General features: G+C 66.9%; 8 protein-coding genes across 8 annotated transcripts; 4 read left to right on the forward strand and 4 right to left on the reverse strand.

Annotated features, from left to right (window-relative positions):
• The first annotated feature begins 639 nt into the window (after positions 1 to 639).
• Positions 640 to 1,564, forward strand: MICPUN_108248 (predicted protein). Its single transcript, XM_002502049.1, has one exon. The coding sequence runs from the start codon at positions 774 to 776 to the stop codon at positions 1,509 to 1,511; it is 738 nt and encodes a 245-aa protein (XP_002502095.1). The 5' UTR covers positions 640 to 773; the 3' UTR covers positions 1,512 to 1,564.
• Positions 1,565 to 1,604: 40 nt separating this feature from the next.
• MICPUN_58518 (predicted protein) lies at positions 1,605 to 1,859 on the reverse strand (the record flags this gene model as incomplete). The annotated part of the gene is made up of 1 exon (XM_002502432.1): positions 1,605 to 1,859. One exon carries the CDS (start codon positions 1,857 to 1,859, stop codon positions 1,605 to 1,607), a length of 255 nt encoding a protein of 84 aa, XP_002502478.1.
• Positions 1,860 to 2,037: 178 nt separating this feature from the next.
• MICPUN_81389 (predicted protein) lies at positions 2,038 to 2,670 on the forward strand (the record flags this gene model as incomplete). The annotated part of the gene is made up of 1 exon (XM_002502050.1): positions 2,038 to 2,670. One exon carries the CDS (start codon positions 2,038 to 2,040, stop codon positions 2,668 to 2,670), a length of 633 nt encoding a protein of 210 aa, XP_002502096.1.
• A 66-nt stretch (positions 2,671 to 2,736) lies between these two features.
• On the reverse strand, positions 2,737 to 3,499 carry MICPUN_81610 (H+-or Na+-translocating f-type, v-type and A-type ATPase superfamily; the record flags this gene model as incomplete). The annotated part of the gene is made up of 2 exons (XM_002502433.1): positions 2,737 to 3,189; positions 3,398 to 3,499. Coding segments are annotated over 2 exons (555 nt in total), but the record flags the coding sequence as incomplete, so codon positions are not given.
• Positions 3,500 to 4,246: 747 nt separating this feature from the next.
• Positions 4,247 to 8,276, forward strand: MICPUN_58521 (predicted protein; the record flags this gene model as incomplete). The annotated part of the gene is made up of 2 exons (XM_002502051.1): positions 4,247 to 8,166; positions 8,246 to 8,276. 2 exons carry the CDS (start codon positions 4,247 to 4,249, stop codon positions 8,274 to 8,276), a joined length of 3,951 nt encoding a protein of 1,316 aa, XP_002502097.1.
• A 60-nt stretch (positions 8,277 to 8,336) lies between these two features.
• MICPUN_108249 (predicted protein) lies at positions 8,337 to 8,854 on the reverse strand. The gene has a single exon (XM_002502434.1). It carries the CDS (start codon positions 8,816 to 8,818, stop codon positions 8,645 to 8,647), a length of 174 nt encoding a protein of 57 aa, XP_002502480.1. The 5' UTR covers positions 8,819 to 8,854; the 3' UTR covers positions 8,337 to 8,644.
• Positions 8,855 to 9,038: 184 nt separating this feature from the next.
• MICPUN_81523 (equilibrative nucleoside transporter family) lies at positions 9,039 to 10,397 on the forward strand (the record flags this gene model as incomplete). Its single annotated transcript, XM_002502052.1, has 2 exons — positions 9,039 to 9,748; positions 9,863 to 10,397. 2 exons carry the CDS (start codon positions 9,039 to 9,041, stop codon positions 10,395 to 10,397), a joined length of 1,245 nt encoding a protein of 414 aa, XP_002502098.1.
• Positions 10,398 to 10,602: 205 nt separating this feature from the next.
• On the reverse strand, positions 10,603 to 13,139 carry MICPUN_58524 (predicted protein; the record flags this gene model as incomplete). Its single annotated transcript, XM_002502435.1, has 5 exons — positions 10,603 to 11,787; positions 11,981 to 12,118; positions 12,423 to 12,470; positions 12,622 to 12,874; positions 12,985 to 13,139. The coding sequence occupies 5 exons, from the start codon at positions 13,137 to 13,139 to the stop codon at positions 10,603 to 10,605; spliced, it is 1,779 nt and encodes a 592-aa protein (XP_002502481.1).
• Positions 13,140 to 13,827: the final 688 nt, after the last annotated feature.

Consider the following 13,827-nt stretch of genomic DNA (forward strand, 5'->3'; position numbering starts at 1 on the left):
CGTCATCGGTGAAGATTCCGACGGATCCCTTCGCGGCGTACGCTCGCGAAGACGACCACGACTTGCAGGCGGCGGCTATCCGAACGATCGTCGCGGACGCCGCGCGAGACGCCGCGGCGGGCCTCGCGCTCGCGCCGAGGAAGCCCTCGTTGGGGGAGGCGGACGATCGTGGAGGCGGAATCATGGGAGCCGCCCCCAAAGCCAAATCGGATCCGTACGCGGGGGGCGTCTTCAGCGGCGCCGTGGACGAGGTGGCGACGCTTCGAGCGCTCTGGAGCGTCGTGGGCGCCGCGGTGACGCCGCGAACGAACCCGTGGACGAGCGGCGATCGAACGACGATGTGGCAGACGATGCGCGGCGGCGTCGGCGCGGGGCGCGCGGCGAAGAGGGCGGAGAAAGAGGCGGAGGCGGCGGCGGCGGCGAGGAAGGCGGCGGCGGCGAGAATCGCGGCTGAGGAAGCCGGCGCAGCCGCCGCAGCCGCCGCGTCCGCGTCCGCCTCAGCCTCCGCGTCCGCCGGGCTCGGTCGCGCGCGCTCCAACGCCGCCGCCGCCGCCCGCGAGAAGAGGAGCGCCGCCCGAGGAGAGGCACGGGCGGTGTCCGACCCTCCCTCCGGGAACGTCGCTCCTTCCGGGAAGCGCGTTGGCGCGAAAATCCCCGCGAAAGAAACCGCGGTTCTCGGAAAGCGAACGAGCGCGTCGTCGTCGTCGCCCGGGCACCACGGCTCGTGCCGATGCTCGTGCCCCCCCGCGTCCGCGCTCGGCCAGTGCGTGGACATGCGCGGCGTGGACGCGAGGTCCTGCGACTACGACGAGCTCGTCGCCGCCGCCGCCGGGTTCTGCCCGTCCATGGGGGTGCTCGGGTCTTCGTTTCCTCCTCTCGCTTCATCCGAGTCGGCCGGTTCGTCCGAGACCGTTCGCGCCGGCAAACTCGGAGGTTTCGCGTGCCTTCCCTCCGCGGACGGGCTGGCGTCGTTCCTGTGCGAGCCCGTGAGCTTCGGGTCGTGCGCGTGGAGCGACGAGGCGTGCGGCGGCGAGACGGAATACGCCGCGACGCGATCGGCGTCGAGCTCGTTGGGAGGAGTCGGAGGGCGCGGCGCCCGCGGCGAGCGGGCCGGCGGCCTCGTCCTCACGACGCCGTCGAGGGCGTCGTACGTGGACCTGAGGTACGGGTCGAAGGACGACGTGGAAAGTCAGGGAAGCTCGGACCTGGGCGCGGACGAGGCTGCCGACGGATCGACGTCGGCGGAGGGTCGCGCTCGACTGGACGACGGCGGCGGGTCGAACAATCCGCGCGGGCTGATCCACCAGACGCGGGAGACAATCGCGGCGCTCGCCGTGCTCGGCGTGGCGGCGCTGCTGATGACCACGCGCGTCGCCCGGGCGTACGTCCTCGATCCGATCTTTTCGCCCGTCGTGAGCCCGACGGTGTTGAACAGCGTCGGCATAGACCCGGAGACGCCGCTGACGCCGGCTGAGAAGAAGGGCGCGAGGTACTACGGAGGGTTGGACTAGCCAGACGATCGACGAACGGCACGCTAGACTACCTTGTACTATACTACCACACGAACTACACGGCGTCGATACCGCGCCGTTCCTCCTCGGCTGCTATCTCGACATCCCGCTCGCCGCCACGACGTTCGGGTCGTCGATGAGCGCGAGCTTCTTCCGGCCCGCGCGTATGCGATGTTCGACCGCCTGCAGGTCTCGCGGGTCCAGGTGCCTGTGCCGCTCGAACTCGGCCCGGATGGCCGCCTCGATTCCCGCTCGCGCCTCCGGAGACTTGCGCCGCGCCGCGCGTAGGAGCGCTCGGTGGAGGGACAGAGCCTGCCTCGCCAGGCCGCTGAGACGGGGGGTGCCCATGAAAGTGGAGGGTGACGAAAACACGTGGCGCGGTTTCTCGCTGGTTTCGGGGCTCCGTGAATTGGGACGATGACGAATTGCCGCGTCGGATCATCCGAGGACAGTGTCGACCGCGCGAGTGCCGAGTTCGAAACACGACGCACGTCGCGCCTCCCCCGCCCCACACACGCGCGACACCATGAGCGACGAGGGCAGGAAGGACACCTCCCACTTCGACCACACCATCAAGCTCCTCCTGGTCGGCGACAGCGGCGTCGGGAAATCCTCGTTGCTCCTCCGGTTCTGCAACGACACCTTCGAGGAGCTCTCGCCGACGATCGGCGTCGATTTCAAGCTCAAGTACATGGACATGGCCGGCAAGCGCCTGAAGCTGACGGTGTGGGATACCGCCGGGCAGGAGCGGTTCAGGACCCTGACCTCCGCCTACTACCGCGGAGCTCAGGGGATCGTGTACGTCTACGACATAACCCGCCGCGACACCTTCGAGGCTCTCGCCGAGGTGTGGAGCAAGGAGGTCGAGATGTACTCCACGGTGGACGAGTGCGTCAAGATCGTCATCGGAAACAAGGTGGACAAGGCGAAAGGCGGGCGCGAGGAGGGATGGGTGACGCGCGAGGAGGGCGAGACGTTCGCCAGGGAGAGCGGCTCGCTGTTCCTGGAGTGCTCCGCCAAGACCAAGGTGAGCGTCCGGGAGGCGTTCGAGGAGCTGGTGAAGGGGGTGATGGAGACGCCGAGCCTGATGGAGGAGACGGCGAACAAGGACAGCGTGAAGCTGGGCGGCTTCCGCGCCCAGAAGGGACCGTGCTGCTGACATTTTTAGTCGTTCGGTGCTAACGTTGGGTTAAAATTACAAATTGAAAACACGCTTCACTTCACCTCACACGGGCTTGGCGAGCTCCTGCTCCATCGCCCTGATGCGGGACATGAGCGACAGGTCGAAGAAATCCTCGCCCATCGCCACGGTGAACCCGCCGACGAGCTTCGGATCCACCTTCGTCTCAATCTTCAGATCCTCGCCCGCGTCGACGTGCCCCCGGAGCTTCGCCGTCAGATCCTTGAGCTGCTCCGGGGTGAGCGGCTGCGCGCTGGTCACCGTCGCCTTCTTCTGGCCGGCCGCCGCGAGCGTGTACTCCTCGAGCGCGTCGTAGATCTTCTGGTTCTGGTCCAGCCGGCCGTTCTCGGCGACGACGACGAGGAACGACTTGGTGATTGGCGCAAACTTGGCGCCGTCGCAGAAGTCGCTCAGCGCCTTGACCTTCTTAGCCTTGGGCATGGTGGGATCCTCCAGGAAAACCTTGAACTTCTTGTCCGCGTTCGCCGCGTCGATCACCTGTGTTGGGTCGATCGTGATGGACGGGGTTGAGCGGTGAGGGGGAAGGGGTTCGAGACGGGGTTCAAGACGGTTCAAGAGGTTGAACGAAATCGACGCAAAGGCCAAATGCGAGAGGGTCCGATCGGTTTCCCAAAGGCGTGGGTTCTCGTGCGCCGGAAGCGCTCCCGTGGGGCACGACGCGGTGAGGGTTGTCCGGGTGACTCACCGTCTTGAACTCCGCCTGGACCGTCGCGAGGTTACCCGCCTTGCTGCCCGCGGTGTAGAGCGCGGCGGCGTAGCGCGCGGGGAGGCCGAAGAGGTTCAGCGGGGGCTGCGACGATAACGAGAGATGGGGCGATGGTCAGATGCTGGGGTCCCGAATAGCGCGCGACGCGTCGCCGTCGACGGCGTGAATCTGGGTTTCGACTCGGGGGTGTCACTCACCGCGTGCGCATCGTCGTCAGCCGCGGCCGCGGCGAAGGTGCGCTGCGTCTGCGGGTGAAGAGGGGAGGCGCCGGAGGTTAGCGTCGGGCTTTAGCAAGGGGGTAGCGGGCAAAAAAGCCGGGTCCGGCCCGGCCGGATGACCCGTCCCACGGGGGTTCGCGAGCGCGCACGGGGACTCACCGCGACTCCGGCGGCCGGGTAGGCCTGCCTGGCCGCCGGGACGACCCGGGTCCAGAGCTGGTTGGCGGTCGTTCGGAGCATCGGGCTCGCGATTGTGCCCCGGCAGACGGTCTGCTGCGGTGCCCTAATCTCAGTTAAAAACGGGCCGATCTGTGCGGGGTGATGATCAGCAGCGCTGCGCGATCCCGGGATGGGCGAACTGGCGCTCATACGCTTTCTCTTGAATTACGCGCTTTGTTTCAGGATTTGTAACTGATAAAGTGCGTCTATTACTGTTTAAATGATGCCTAATTCACGGAAATTACGACCTGACTGACTGCCACATGTGGGTGTTTCATTTCTCCAGCCGATCCACGAGGCGCGGCCCCTGCCCCGATGCGTTTCCACAGCCATCGCGCGGCCCCATCGGCTCGCACGTGGTCGTATCCCGGTCGTCAGCACCCGGGAAAAGATGGCTAGGCACATATCGCGATCGCGACGATTCGTGCTCGTGCTCGCGCTCCTCGCGCTCAACGCGCCGGTCGTGCGCGCGGGCGGCTTCATCCACGCGGTCGAGTCGTGGTTCTCCCCAACTCTCGATGAGGCGCCCGCGGCCTCGAGCCCGGACGCGCCCGCGGTGGAGCCCATGGCGCAGAATCTGCCGACACCCGACGTCAAGACCGTCGTGGACGATCTGGTAACCGCCCGCGACTCGTCCAAGGCTCCGAAGACGCAGCCGCGCGCCGAGGACGCCGCAGCGGTCGAGGACATGATGAGGCGCATCAAGGGCACCGACGGGCAGGTCGTCCTGCTCCACGGCGGCCTCGTCGACGGCGGAGACTCCGCGGCGGACACCGCGGTGCTCGCCGGCCTCGGTAGCGACGAGGGCCTCGTGTTCTGCCACCTCGCGCCCGCGCAAGGCGCCCAGGTCTCGCAGCTGGCCTCCCCCGGCCACGCGCTCGACGCGGGCGACGACAAGGCGTACTTCCACGGCGGCTACAGAGTCTGGGACCACGGCAATGACTTCGAGGACGTCGACGAGGTGGCCGTGTTCGACGGGGCGAGCTCCAAGTGGGAGTGCACCGGCGAGGCGTGCCTCGAGGCGCCCGCCGCGCCCGATGAGAAGGAGGTTGCCGACGAGCACCGCGGCGGGCGAAGCGCCGAAAAGGAAAAGAAGGTTCGATCTTCGAAATCCAAGAAGGTGGCCGAGCTGGGAGTCGAGCCCGTCGGCGGCCTGACCCTCGACGAGCTCTCCAGATGGTACGACGCCCAGGAGGACATCGAGGTGAAGCCCATCCCTAAGGGCGGCCTATCCAAGAAGGTGGCCGAGCTGGGAGTCGAGCCCGTCGGCGGCCTGACCCTCGACGAGCTCTCCAGATGGTACGACGCCCAGGAGGACATCGAGGTGAAGCCCATCCCTAAGGGCGGCCTCATGCCCGCGCCGAGGCTCGGCGCCGGACCCGTCGACGAAGCCGCCGCCGACGTCGGCGCTCGTCAAAACGCCGCCGTCTCTGGCAAGACTCTCGAGGACCTGCGCGAGTGGTACGAGTCCCAGGACGACATCGACGTGCGTCGCGTGGCCAAGGACGGGTACATGCCCAAGCCGGTGAGGCGGCTGCTCGCCAAGGCGCACGAGGCGAAGAAGGAGGAAAAGGCGAAGGCTGAGAAGGCTGAGTCCAAGAAGGAGGCCGAGTCCAAGAAGGAGGACGAGGTCGAGGCGTCCGCAAAGCGCTCCAGCAGCGTCGGCAAGAAGGAGGAGGAGCAGAAGAACGAGGAGCAGAACCATCTGTCCTCTTCCCGCCCCTCTTCCCATCCCTCTTCCCACGCCACTCCTCACTCCCGCTCCTCCTCCCGCGACTCCGACAAGAAGGACTCTGCGGAGGAGAAGAGGGAGAGGGAGGAACGCGAGGAGAAGGAGCGCGAGCACGCCGCCGCCATCGAAGCCGAGCTCCACCCGAAGGTGCCCGTTTTCCCGGGTAAACGCGACGAGCACGTCGCCATCGTCACCCCCAAGGCCATCGCCCTGGACGAGGGCTCGAATAAGAAGCAAAAGGCGCTCATCGTCTTTGGCGGCCGCGACGAGAACGACGCGCGACTGGACACCATGTACGCGCTCGGACTCGAGGACAGGCGGTGGCGCGAGATCAAGTACTCGCCCCCTGAGCCTCCCGCTGCACGTCACGCCGTGCGCGCCGACGAGAAGAAGAAGAGCTCGGAGGGTAAAGGTAAGAAGGGCGGCGCCTCTGACGACGAACAATCTCGCGCCGGCCCCGAGCAAGGCCCGCTCGGACTGCCCGACGTGGTCGCGCAGGCGCACGAGGACGGCAGCCTCTACCCCCTCGCACGCTCCGGCGCCACCGCGGTGGCCACCGACGATAACGTCATGTTCCTCTTCGGCGGCTTCGTCGTCGAGGGCCGGCTCGGGTTCAACGTCGGCGAGCTTCTCGCCTTTGACCTCGACAAGCGCGAGTTTTTCTACCCCAAAGTTTCCGGCGACCTCCCGGTGCGCCGGAACAAGCACACGGCGGTGGTGGACGACGAGAAGCGCATGTGGGTGTGGGGCGGGTCCGTCTGGGATCACACCGGCGGGTCGTCCGCGTACGCGTCCACGGCTACGCACTTTGCCGACCTCTCCGACCCGAGAAACGTCAAGTGGACCAAGGCGGATACCACCGGTTTCCCCCCGTCGCAACGCAGGCTCCACTCGGCGGTGCACAAGAACGGCGTGATGTACGTCATCGGCGGCGAGGATTACCACAGCAAGGAGTTCCTCGCCGACGTTCACGCGCTCGACCTTCGCACCCTGCGTTGGAGCCAGCCCCATGTGGCTGGCGCCGCGGGCGGCGGGCGCATTCGAGCCGCCGCCGTCGGTATCAAATTGGGGAACCCGGCGGGAGCGCTCGCGAGCTGCGGCGAGGGCACCCCGGTTCCCGCCATCACCGGCGAGCTGCAGCCCAAGGACGACAAAGCCGTCACCGAGGCCAAGGAGAAGCAGCCCGAGCCCAGGGCTGGGGAAAAGACCGAGAAGGCTGCCGAATCGAAGGCTGCCGAATCAAAGTCGGAGAAGAAGCCGGAGGAGGAGTCCAAAACTGCGGACGAGGGCAAGAAGGAGGCCAAGCAGCAGCAGCAGCAGCACAAGGAGGCTGCGCTCGGCGTCGAGGGCGTGGACCACCGCGCCATCGCCGCGGGCTGGATGCCCCGCGGGAACGTCCTCGTCGAATCCCAACGCCTCTGGAGCGTCGACCGCGACTCCGAGTCGAGGGTGCTCTCCATCGCGTCCTCCCTCGCCAAGCTCGACATCCCCGGCGTGCCCAAGCCCGTGCTCGTCCCCGCGCTCGGCAAGTCTCACCACGAGAAGGAGGAGTCCGACGAGAAGGAGGAGAAGGAGGAGAAGGAGGATGACGACAAGGGCGCCGCTGACGCTCCGGCGCCGTCCGAGGAAGACGACGCCTACGTGGACCCCTTTGGTAACCCCGTGCGGCCGATGGCTCCGCCGACGGATCCCGATCCCGACTACGCGGACGACTACGACAAGGACGACAAGAAAGACAAGGACGACAAGGACGACGATGAGGATCACCACCACCACAAGGACTCCGACGACAAGGACTCCGACGACAAGGACTCCGACGACGACGACGACGAGGGTCCCACCCCGGATCCCGTCATGCCGTGGGGCTTCGACGACGAGAAGGACGATAAGGATCACCACCACCACAAACACGATGCCGCCCTCGGCGCCGCTCCCGAGCAGCCCGCCGCGGACGGCGAGGACGTCCAAGCCCGGAGCGAGGCATCCCTGGGCGCGAGGGATCCGATGGCGCTCCTCGCCGAGGCGCGCCGCGAGGCTGACGCGGCGCGAGCGGCCAAGATGCGAGCCATCGAGGGGATGATGCGACGGACGTCCTCGTCCTCGGGGGGCGGCTACGGCGTCAAGGCGGCGTCCGCGGCCGCCGCGCTCGGCGTCGCGCCAGAGGATCGCGACCGAGAGGACGCCGAGGTTGCCGAGGACGCCACCGCCGGTACCGGCATCGCGTCGCTCGGCGCTCGCGTCACCGCGGATGAGCGCGCCTCGGGGATGGGCCGAGCCAAAGCCGCCGTCGGTGTCGGCGTCGTCGTCGCCGCCGTCGCCGCGTTTGGCGTCGTCGCCGTCGTCGGCGCGGTGACCCGGCTGGCGGCACCCGGCGGGAGCGACCGCGGGAGCGACGCGGAGAGGATCCCGCTGGTGATGCAGGGGCGCGGCGGCGGATCCCGCGGGGGGGACGCGGTTGACGACGCACAGCTGGCGGCGACGGGCGAAGAGTCCGAGCACAGCTGGCAGAGACGCGCGGCGACGCGTTGGGGGACGCGACGCGCGAACGGCGACGTTAGGGACGACTGGGCGGACGTGGTGTGAGCCGACGCGCGCCCTCGCGAGCCGTAGCGATGTTTGTTCTTAATTCGAGGCACTGTATTTCACGCGCGTGCGGAGGGCGAAACCGAAGATGGCGTCGTACAAGTAACGCGCAGCGTTCGTCAGTGCGTCAGTGCGGGAGATATTTTATGGCCGCGTCGGTCGGTGTGTCGAAGCCCTCGCGTCGCTCATTGGCAAAAGCTATGCTAGGTTTGGCGGCTCCCGCCGCCGGATGATACATGTGTACAAATGCGTAAAGTGAAACACGCGTCGACCCGGGTCCCACACCCTCGCGATCGTCGCCCAACACCTGTTCAGCGCCAGAGAGGAAACCCTAAATCTGCGCTGCACCCAACACCCTCCGCGCCCGCGTCCGCGCGCGAGCGGTGGCGTCCACGCCACCCCGCCGGTCGGTTCGCGTTGACCGGTCCCCCGGGAAGCGTTCGGCGCCCCGAACCCCCCACTGCGATCGATCGCTTAGTGGTGACCGCCGGGGTTGAGGAAGGCGCTCTTCTTCTTATCAGCCTCGGTGATGCCCAAGGTGGCCTGCGTGACGCCGAAGCCGACGACGGCGAAACCCGCGAGGAAGGGCCACATCTTCTTCGCCTCGCGCGCGGCGAAGACGATCATGGACTCGGATCGGTACGGCATCTTCGCGGTCGGCGTGGAGCTTCGACTGGAGGCTCGGTGCACGTGCGTGTGAATTCCACTGCGTGCCTCCCAACGGATTCCACACTGGTCGCCATACGTTTCCGATGCGGCAGCGCGCAGCGCGGCTGATCTGAACCGACCTTCGCCTCGAGAAAGCCCGACGTTGTCGTCGTCGTGAACTTCACACCCCGGGGGCGACGGACGGCGGGGCACGAGCGGGATGGCGGCGAGGCCCGAGGACGTGGACATCGCCGCGTCCGCCGCGCGGGGCTCCTCCCCGCCGGAAGACCGCCGCGGGTTCGTCTACCGCGCTTGCTTCTTCCTCGGGGCGGGAATCCTTTTTCCTTGGAACAGTTACATCACCGCGGTGGACTACTTCGAGCGCGTGCACCCGGGGAAGCACGTGGACAGGGTGTTCGGAGTGCTCTACTTCCTGCCCAACCTGCTCATGCTCGTGCTCGTCCTGCGGTTCGGCAACCTCGTCCCTCCCAGCGTTCGCGTCAGGCTCGGGTTCTCCCTGTTCCTTCTCTGCCTCCTCGTCCCCGCGTTCACGTCCAACCTCGGCATCCTCTGCGCGGGCATCGCCCTCAACGGCGTGGCGGACGCGCTGGCGCAGGGGTCCCTCTTCGCCCAGGTCGCGTCCATGCCGGAGACGTACACGCAAGCGCTCATGGCCGGCACGTCGCTGTCCGGTCTCATCGTCAGCGTCCTCCGCGTCGTCACCAAGGCTTCGTTCCCGGCAACCGACTCGGGCGCGGCGGCGAGCGCGTCGGTGTACTTTGTGTGTGCCGCGCTCTGGGTGCTGGCGTGCCTGTACCTGTACGGCGAGTTGGAGAGGTCGGAGGTTTTCCGGTGGCACGTCGCGCGGGCGGCGCGGGCCAGACGCGCGGGGGAGGCGGCGGCGGCGGGGGCGGGGGAGGTCGGGGAAGAGTACGAATCGGAGCTCGCGCTGACGAACGCGGCGGCGTCTTCGTCGTCGCTCGTGGGAATCGGGACGCGGAATACGAATCGGCGGGGGATGTGGCGCGTCGAGGACGGGACGAGACGGGCGGCGGGCACCACGCTTCGGGACGCGGCGGCGATCGCGTCGCGGGTCAGGTACCACGCGTTTGCGGTGGCGATTACGTACGTCGTCACCCTCAGCATCTTCCCCGGGGTGCTCGCGGAGGACCTGAGGGACGATTCGATGGGTGACTGGTTCCCCGTCGCGCTCATCGCCGCGTTCAACCTGGCGGACGTGCTCGGGAAGTGCGTCCCCGGGGTGTTCCCGGCGGCGGCGACCGCGTTTAGTCCGCGGACGACGGCGGGGATGGCGGCGGCGCGCGTGCTGTTCGTGCCGGCGTTCACGATCGTCGCGCGATGGTCCGACGGATCGTCCGGTGGCGGCGTGGTGGCGCCCGGGGTTGCGCTCACGCTCGCGCTCGGGGTGACTAACGGTTGGTACAGCGCGAGCGTGATGATGACGGCGCCCAAGGCGGTGAGCGCGGCGGAGTGCGAGGCGTGCGGGACGATCATGGTGTTTTTCTTGTTGTCGGGGCTCACGGCGGGCGCGTTCTGCGGATGGCTGTGGCTGGTGTGACGCGGCGTGAACGGGAACGGGATAGGGCGTGCCTTCCGGGTTGTCTAGCTCGTGTCGTAAACGTAAATTCGTAGTTTAAAAACGTGGCGGCGCGCGCAGTCTCCTCTCGCGCACGCGGGGATTGGGCTAAGTCGCTAGGAACTGAGAAACTATGACGGGTGGTTCGCGCGTTCGTCGTCTTCGGACGCCGCGCGCACACCGCGCGTCACCGGTTCTTACCCAGCGACTTCATCAGCGCCTCCCGCTGCGCCGTGAGCTCCTCCCTGCCCTCCGCCTGCGCCAGGAAGAAGATTATCCTCTCCATGCAGTTGGGCGGCAGCTTGTGCAGGCCGCTCCTGTCGATGAGCGACATCTCCTTCGGGTTCCTCGCCAGCTTGAGCTCCGCGTCCTCCATCGGGGGCAACGTCGGGTTCACCGTGGAGAGCGCGGCGACGGAGTGGTGCACGCCGCTCTGCTTCATCCCGGCGATGAGGCTCTTCCGGCTCTTCCCGTGGTGGTGATGGTGGTGCTTCCCCCCCGAGTTCATGTGCCTCCCGCTGCTCAGGTGCCTGTAGCTGGTGTACATCGCTCCCCTGTTCACCTTGGCGATGATCCTCGCGGATTTCCTCGACCGCGGCGCCCCGTCCGGCGGCGGGGGCGACTCCGGCGGGCTCGTCGTCGTCGTTTGGTCCGGCTTGGCTCGCTTCCCCCGGCCCAACGCCTCCTCGTTCCTCGCGTTCTCCTCCTTCTGAGCCTTGGCGTCCTCCCAGCACTGATCGTCGCTCATGGGCTTGATCTCCAGCGTCATCTTCTCGAACTCCGACATCACCAGCGCGGTCACGCCGTCCCACACGGGCGGAAGCGCCTCGGGGTCGACGTGGCCGGGATCCTTCGGCTTGCCGTCGTCCGAGTCCGTCTCGCTATCGCTGTCGCTGTCGGAAAATTCCGAGTCGCTGTCGGCGCCGGTGCCCTTCGCCCCGATCAGCCGCACCTTGCGCTTGGTCAGGTCCGGGGGCTGCGATCGCGAGCGCTTCTCGCACAGCAGGAGCATGCGGACCGCGACGCGAAAGGAGACCCTGCCGAAGCGGTTGTGCGTCTTCACCGTCCACTGGAACCACTGCGACGGCTGCGGGGGTTTACACGTCTTTGGGACGAAAAACTCGAGGCCGTCCTTGCCGTGCAGCAAGTCGGGCTGGTCGTAAAACAGCGTCGCGACGTTCTTGATCACCTGCGCGGGGAAGTGGGTCGGGGTTGGGGATGGAACGCGGCGCGTCAGTGAGCGTGGGGAAGTCGCGCCGTCGGAGGAGGTGGAGGAAACACGTGGGAAAACAACGGAACGGAGAACCGAGGGAGATTTTTTCCCGATCCGAGATTTGCTGATGCTGACTCGCCGTCCCCATCTGCCCGGCCCCTCTCTCGAGGTGGTTTTTTTTTAATTTCCACGAGGGGCCGGCTGGCGGGGTCGCGGGGAAGGGTCGGCGCGACCGGTCGCGCGCGGCCGATGCAGCCTCCCGGATCCCGTCGACGATCGAGAAAACACCCGGGCGGTTCGATCGGGGCCGTTTCCGAGGTTTTCGGCGGCGAAACCAAGCCGGGGCGCGCACCTGCTCGGTGGTGAACTCAGCGTTTCTGAAGCGAATCAGGATAGCCAGGAAGGCGTGGTACGGACGCTCGTCGTGGGCGTAGACCCGCCTGATGCGCTTCAACAGGTTGTAGCCGCCGCCGATCGTGGGTTGGTCGCTCTGTTTGGCGATGGACGGGACGGATGGGTCAGTTTTCGGCTCGGCGTGGGGTCCCGCGGGAGTCTCCGCGTCGTTCGGGTCGCGCGCGACGCGGATCCCGCGCGCTGGGGTTGGGAAAATCTCGAGATGGGAACAGGCACGGTCGGTTGGGCCGCTCGTTTTTTGTGGGCCCTCCCCCCCGGCGTCTCTCGCCGCGCCGCGCGCCGCGCCGCGCGACGCGAACGCGCGCGCGCGAACCTCCGGCGATCGAGACGAATGGTGGATGCGTTCGGCGGGGGGAAGATTCGCGGGGACGATCACTCACGTTCGCAGCCTCGGCGGCCGAATCCTTCGTCGCGTTGAACTTGTACGGCTGCGGGTGGCGAGAGGCGGGGCGGAGACCGTCAGCGTGTGAGTGTGAAGAAATGCTCTGGAACGATGGGGCGGCCGGGGAGGTCGCGCGCGTCGCGCGAACGCGTGCGCCGCGAACGAGGTCGGGGCGCACGCCAGGTCGCGGGATGAACCATCGGCGGGGCGCGACCGGCGGGTCCGCGGGAGTCGCGAGGACGCGCGGGGGCACGCGCGCCCGAAGATTCGCCCGCGCGCAACCACCCGCCACGCGGGTTGGCGAGAGCCGCCGTGGTTTTTTTCATCCCGGCCTCGTCGCGACTGGAGGGCGCGCGCACCTCTGGAAGGAAGCAGTTGAAGCCGTCGAGCAGATCGGGGTGTCCCCCCAGGAGTTCTTTAACCCTGCGGACCACCTCCGGGGTGTCGCTCCTGCGCGCGGGGCGGGGCGGGGCGCGTTTAGGTGGGGGTGTTTGAGCGCAGAATCATCGGGTGAGAAACGCCACTGTGGAGCGCCTTTTGGTTCGTCGTTGGCAACGCACCTCGCGTTCTTGAAGTCCCTCATGACCTCCAGGAAGGCCTCGTAGACCTCCGGCTTGGTCGCCTGAAACCTGGACTTGACCGCGCGCACGTAGGTGAGCGCATCCTGGGGCGGTTCCGCGCCCACCGGCGGTCGCGCCGTCGCTGGTGGCGCCATCCCGGGAGCGTCTCAGATTGCGCTCGGGAAAAGCGAAGTTTTCTGCGGGGTTACGTCGCAACCTCCGAAACCGCGCGAGTGTGACCGCTGCGCCGCCGCGGTTAGCCTCTGATTGGCGGCTCGCGGCTCGATACACTCCGAGGGTAGTGTCGCACCGACGATGCGTCCGAGTGCGACGTCGAGTGACTTCGGTTCGCGCGTGATGGGACCAACGTTTCCGTCCATTATTTCCCTCCTCGCGACTCGCGCTTGAAACCAGCAACAGTCCCGATCAGCAGCCAGCAGCAGCGGGCGGAGCTTGGGAGTGCCCACTTCGAGGAACGATTCGGAACAGCGATCCAGTAACGAAATTATGTCGCATTTCTGGTTTGAAACAACAACAACCAAAAGACAAATCATCCCGCACACGTGCGCAGTCTCGTTTTTCCTTTTTGATCTGCCAACTGGACCGAGGCGCGATCGGATCGGAGACGATATTGTTGGTTTGCAAACCCAAAGGGTCCGGCGCTTTGACCCGGAAAAAAATAGCGGGCAAAAGCGTATGATTCCTCACCGGTCCAATCGCGTGTCACCAGCCCGCAGGATTTTTTTCCGCCCTCCCGGTTTGGAACCCGTCCCTTCGTGGCATCTCCCGAGGCGAAAAACCTGATTGGCCGAGAATGCGAAGGGGTGATCCGATGATTTTTGG

Source organism: Micromonas commoda, chromosome 5, assembly GCF_000090985.2.
Source record: "Micromonas commoda chromosome 5, complete sequence".
NCBI lineage: Eukaryota > Viridiplantae > Chlorophyta > Mamiellophyceae > Mamiellales > Mamiellaceae > Micromonas > Micromonas commoda.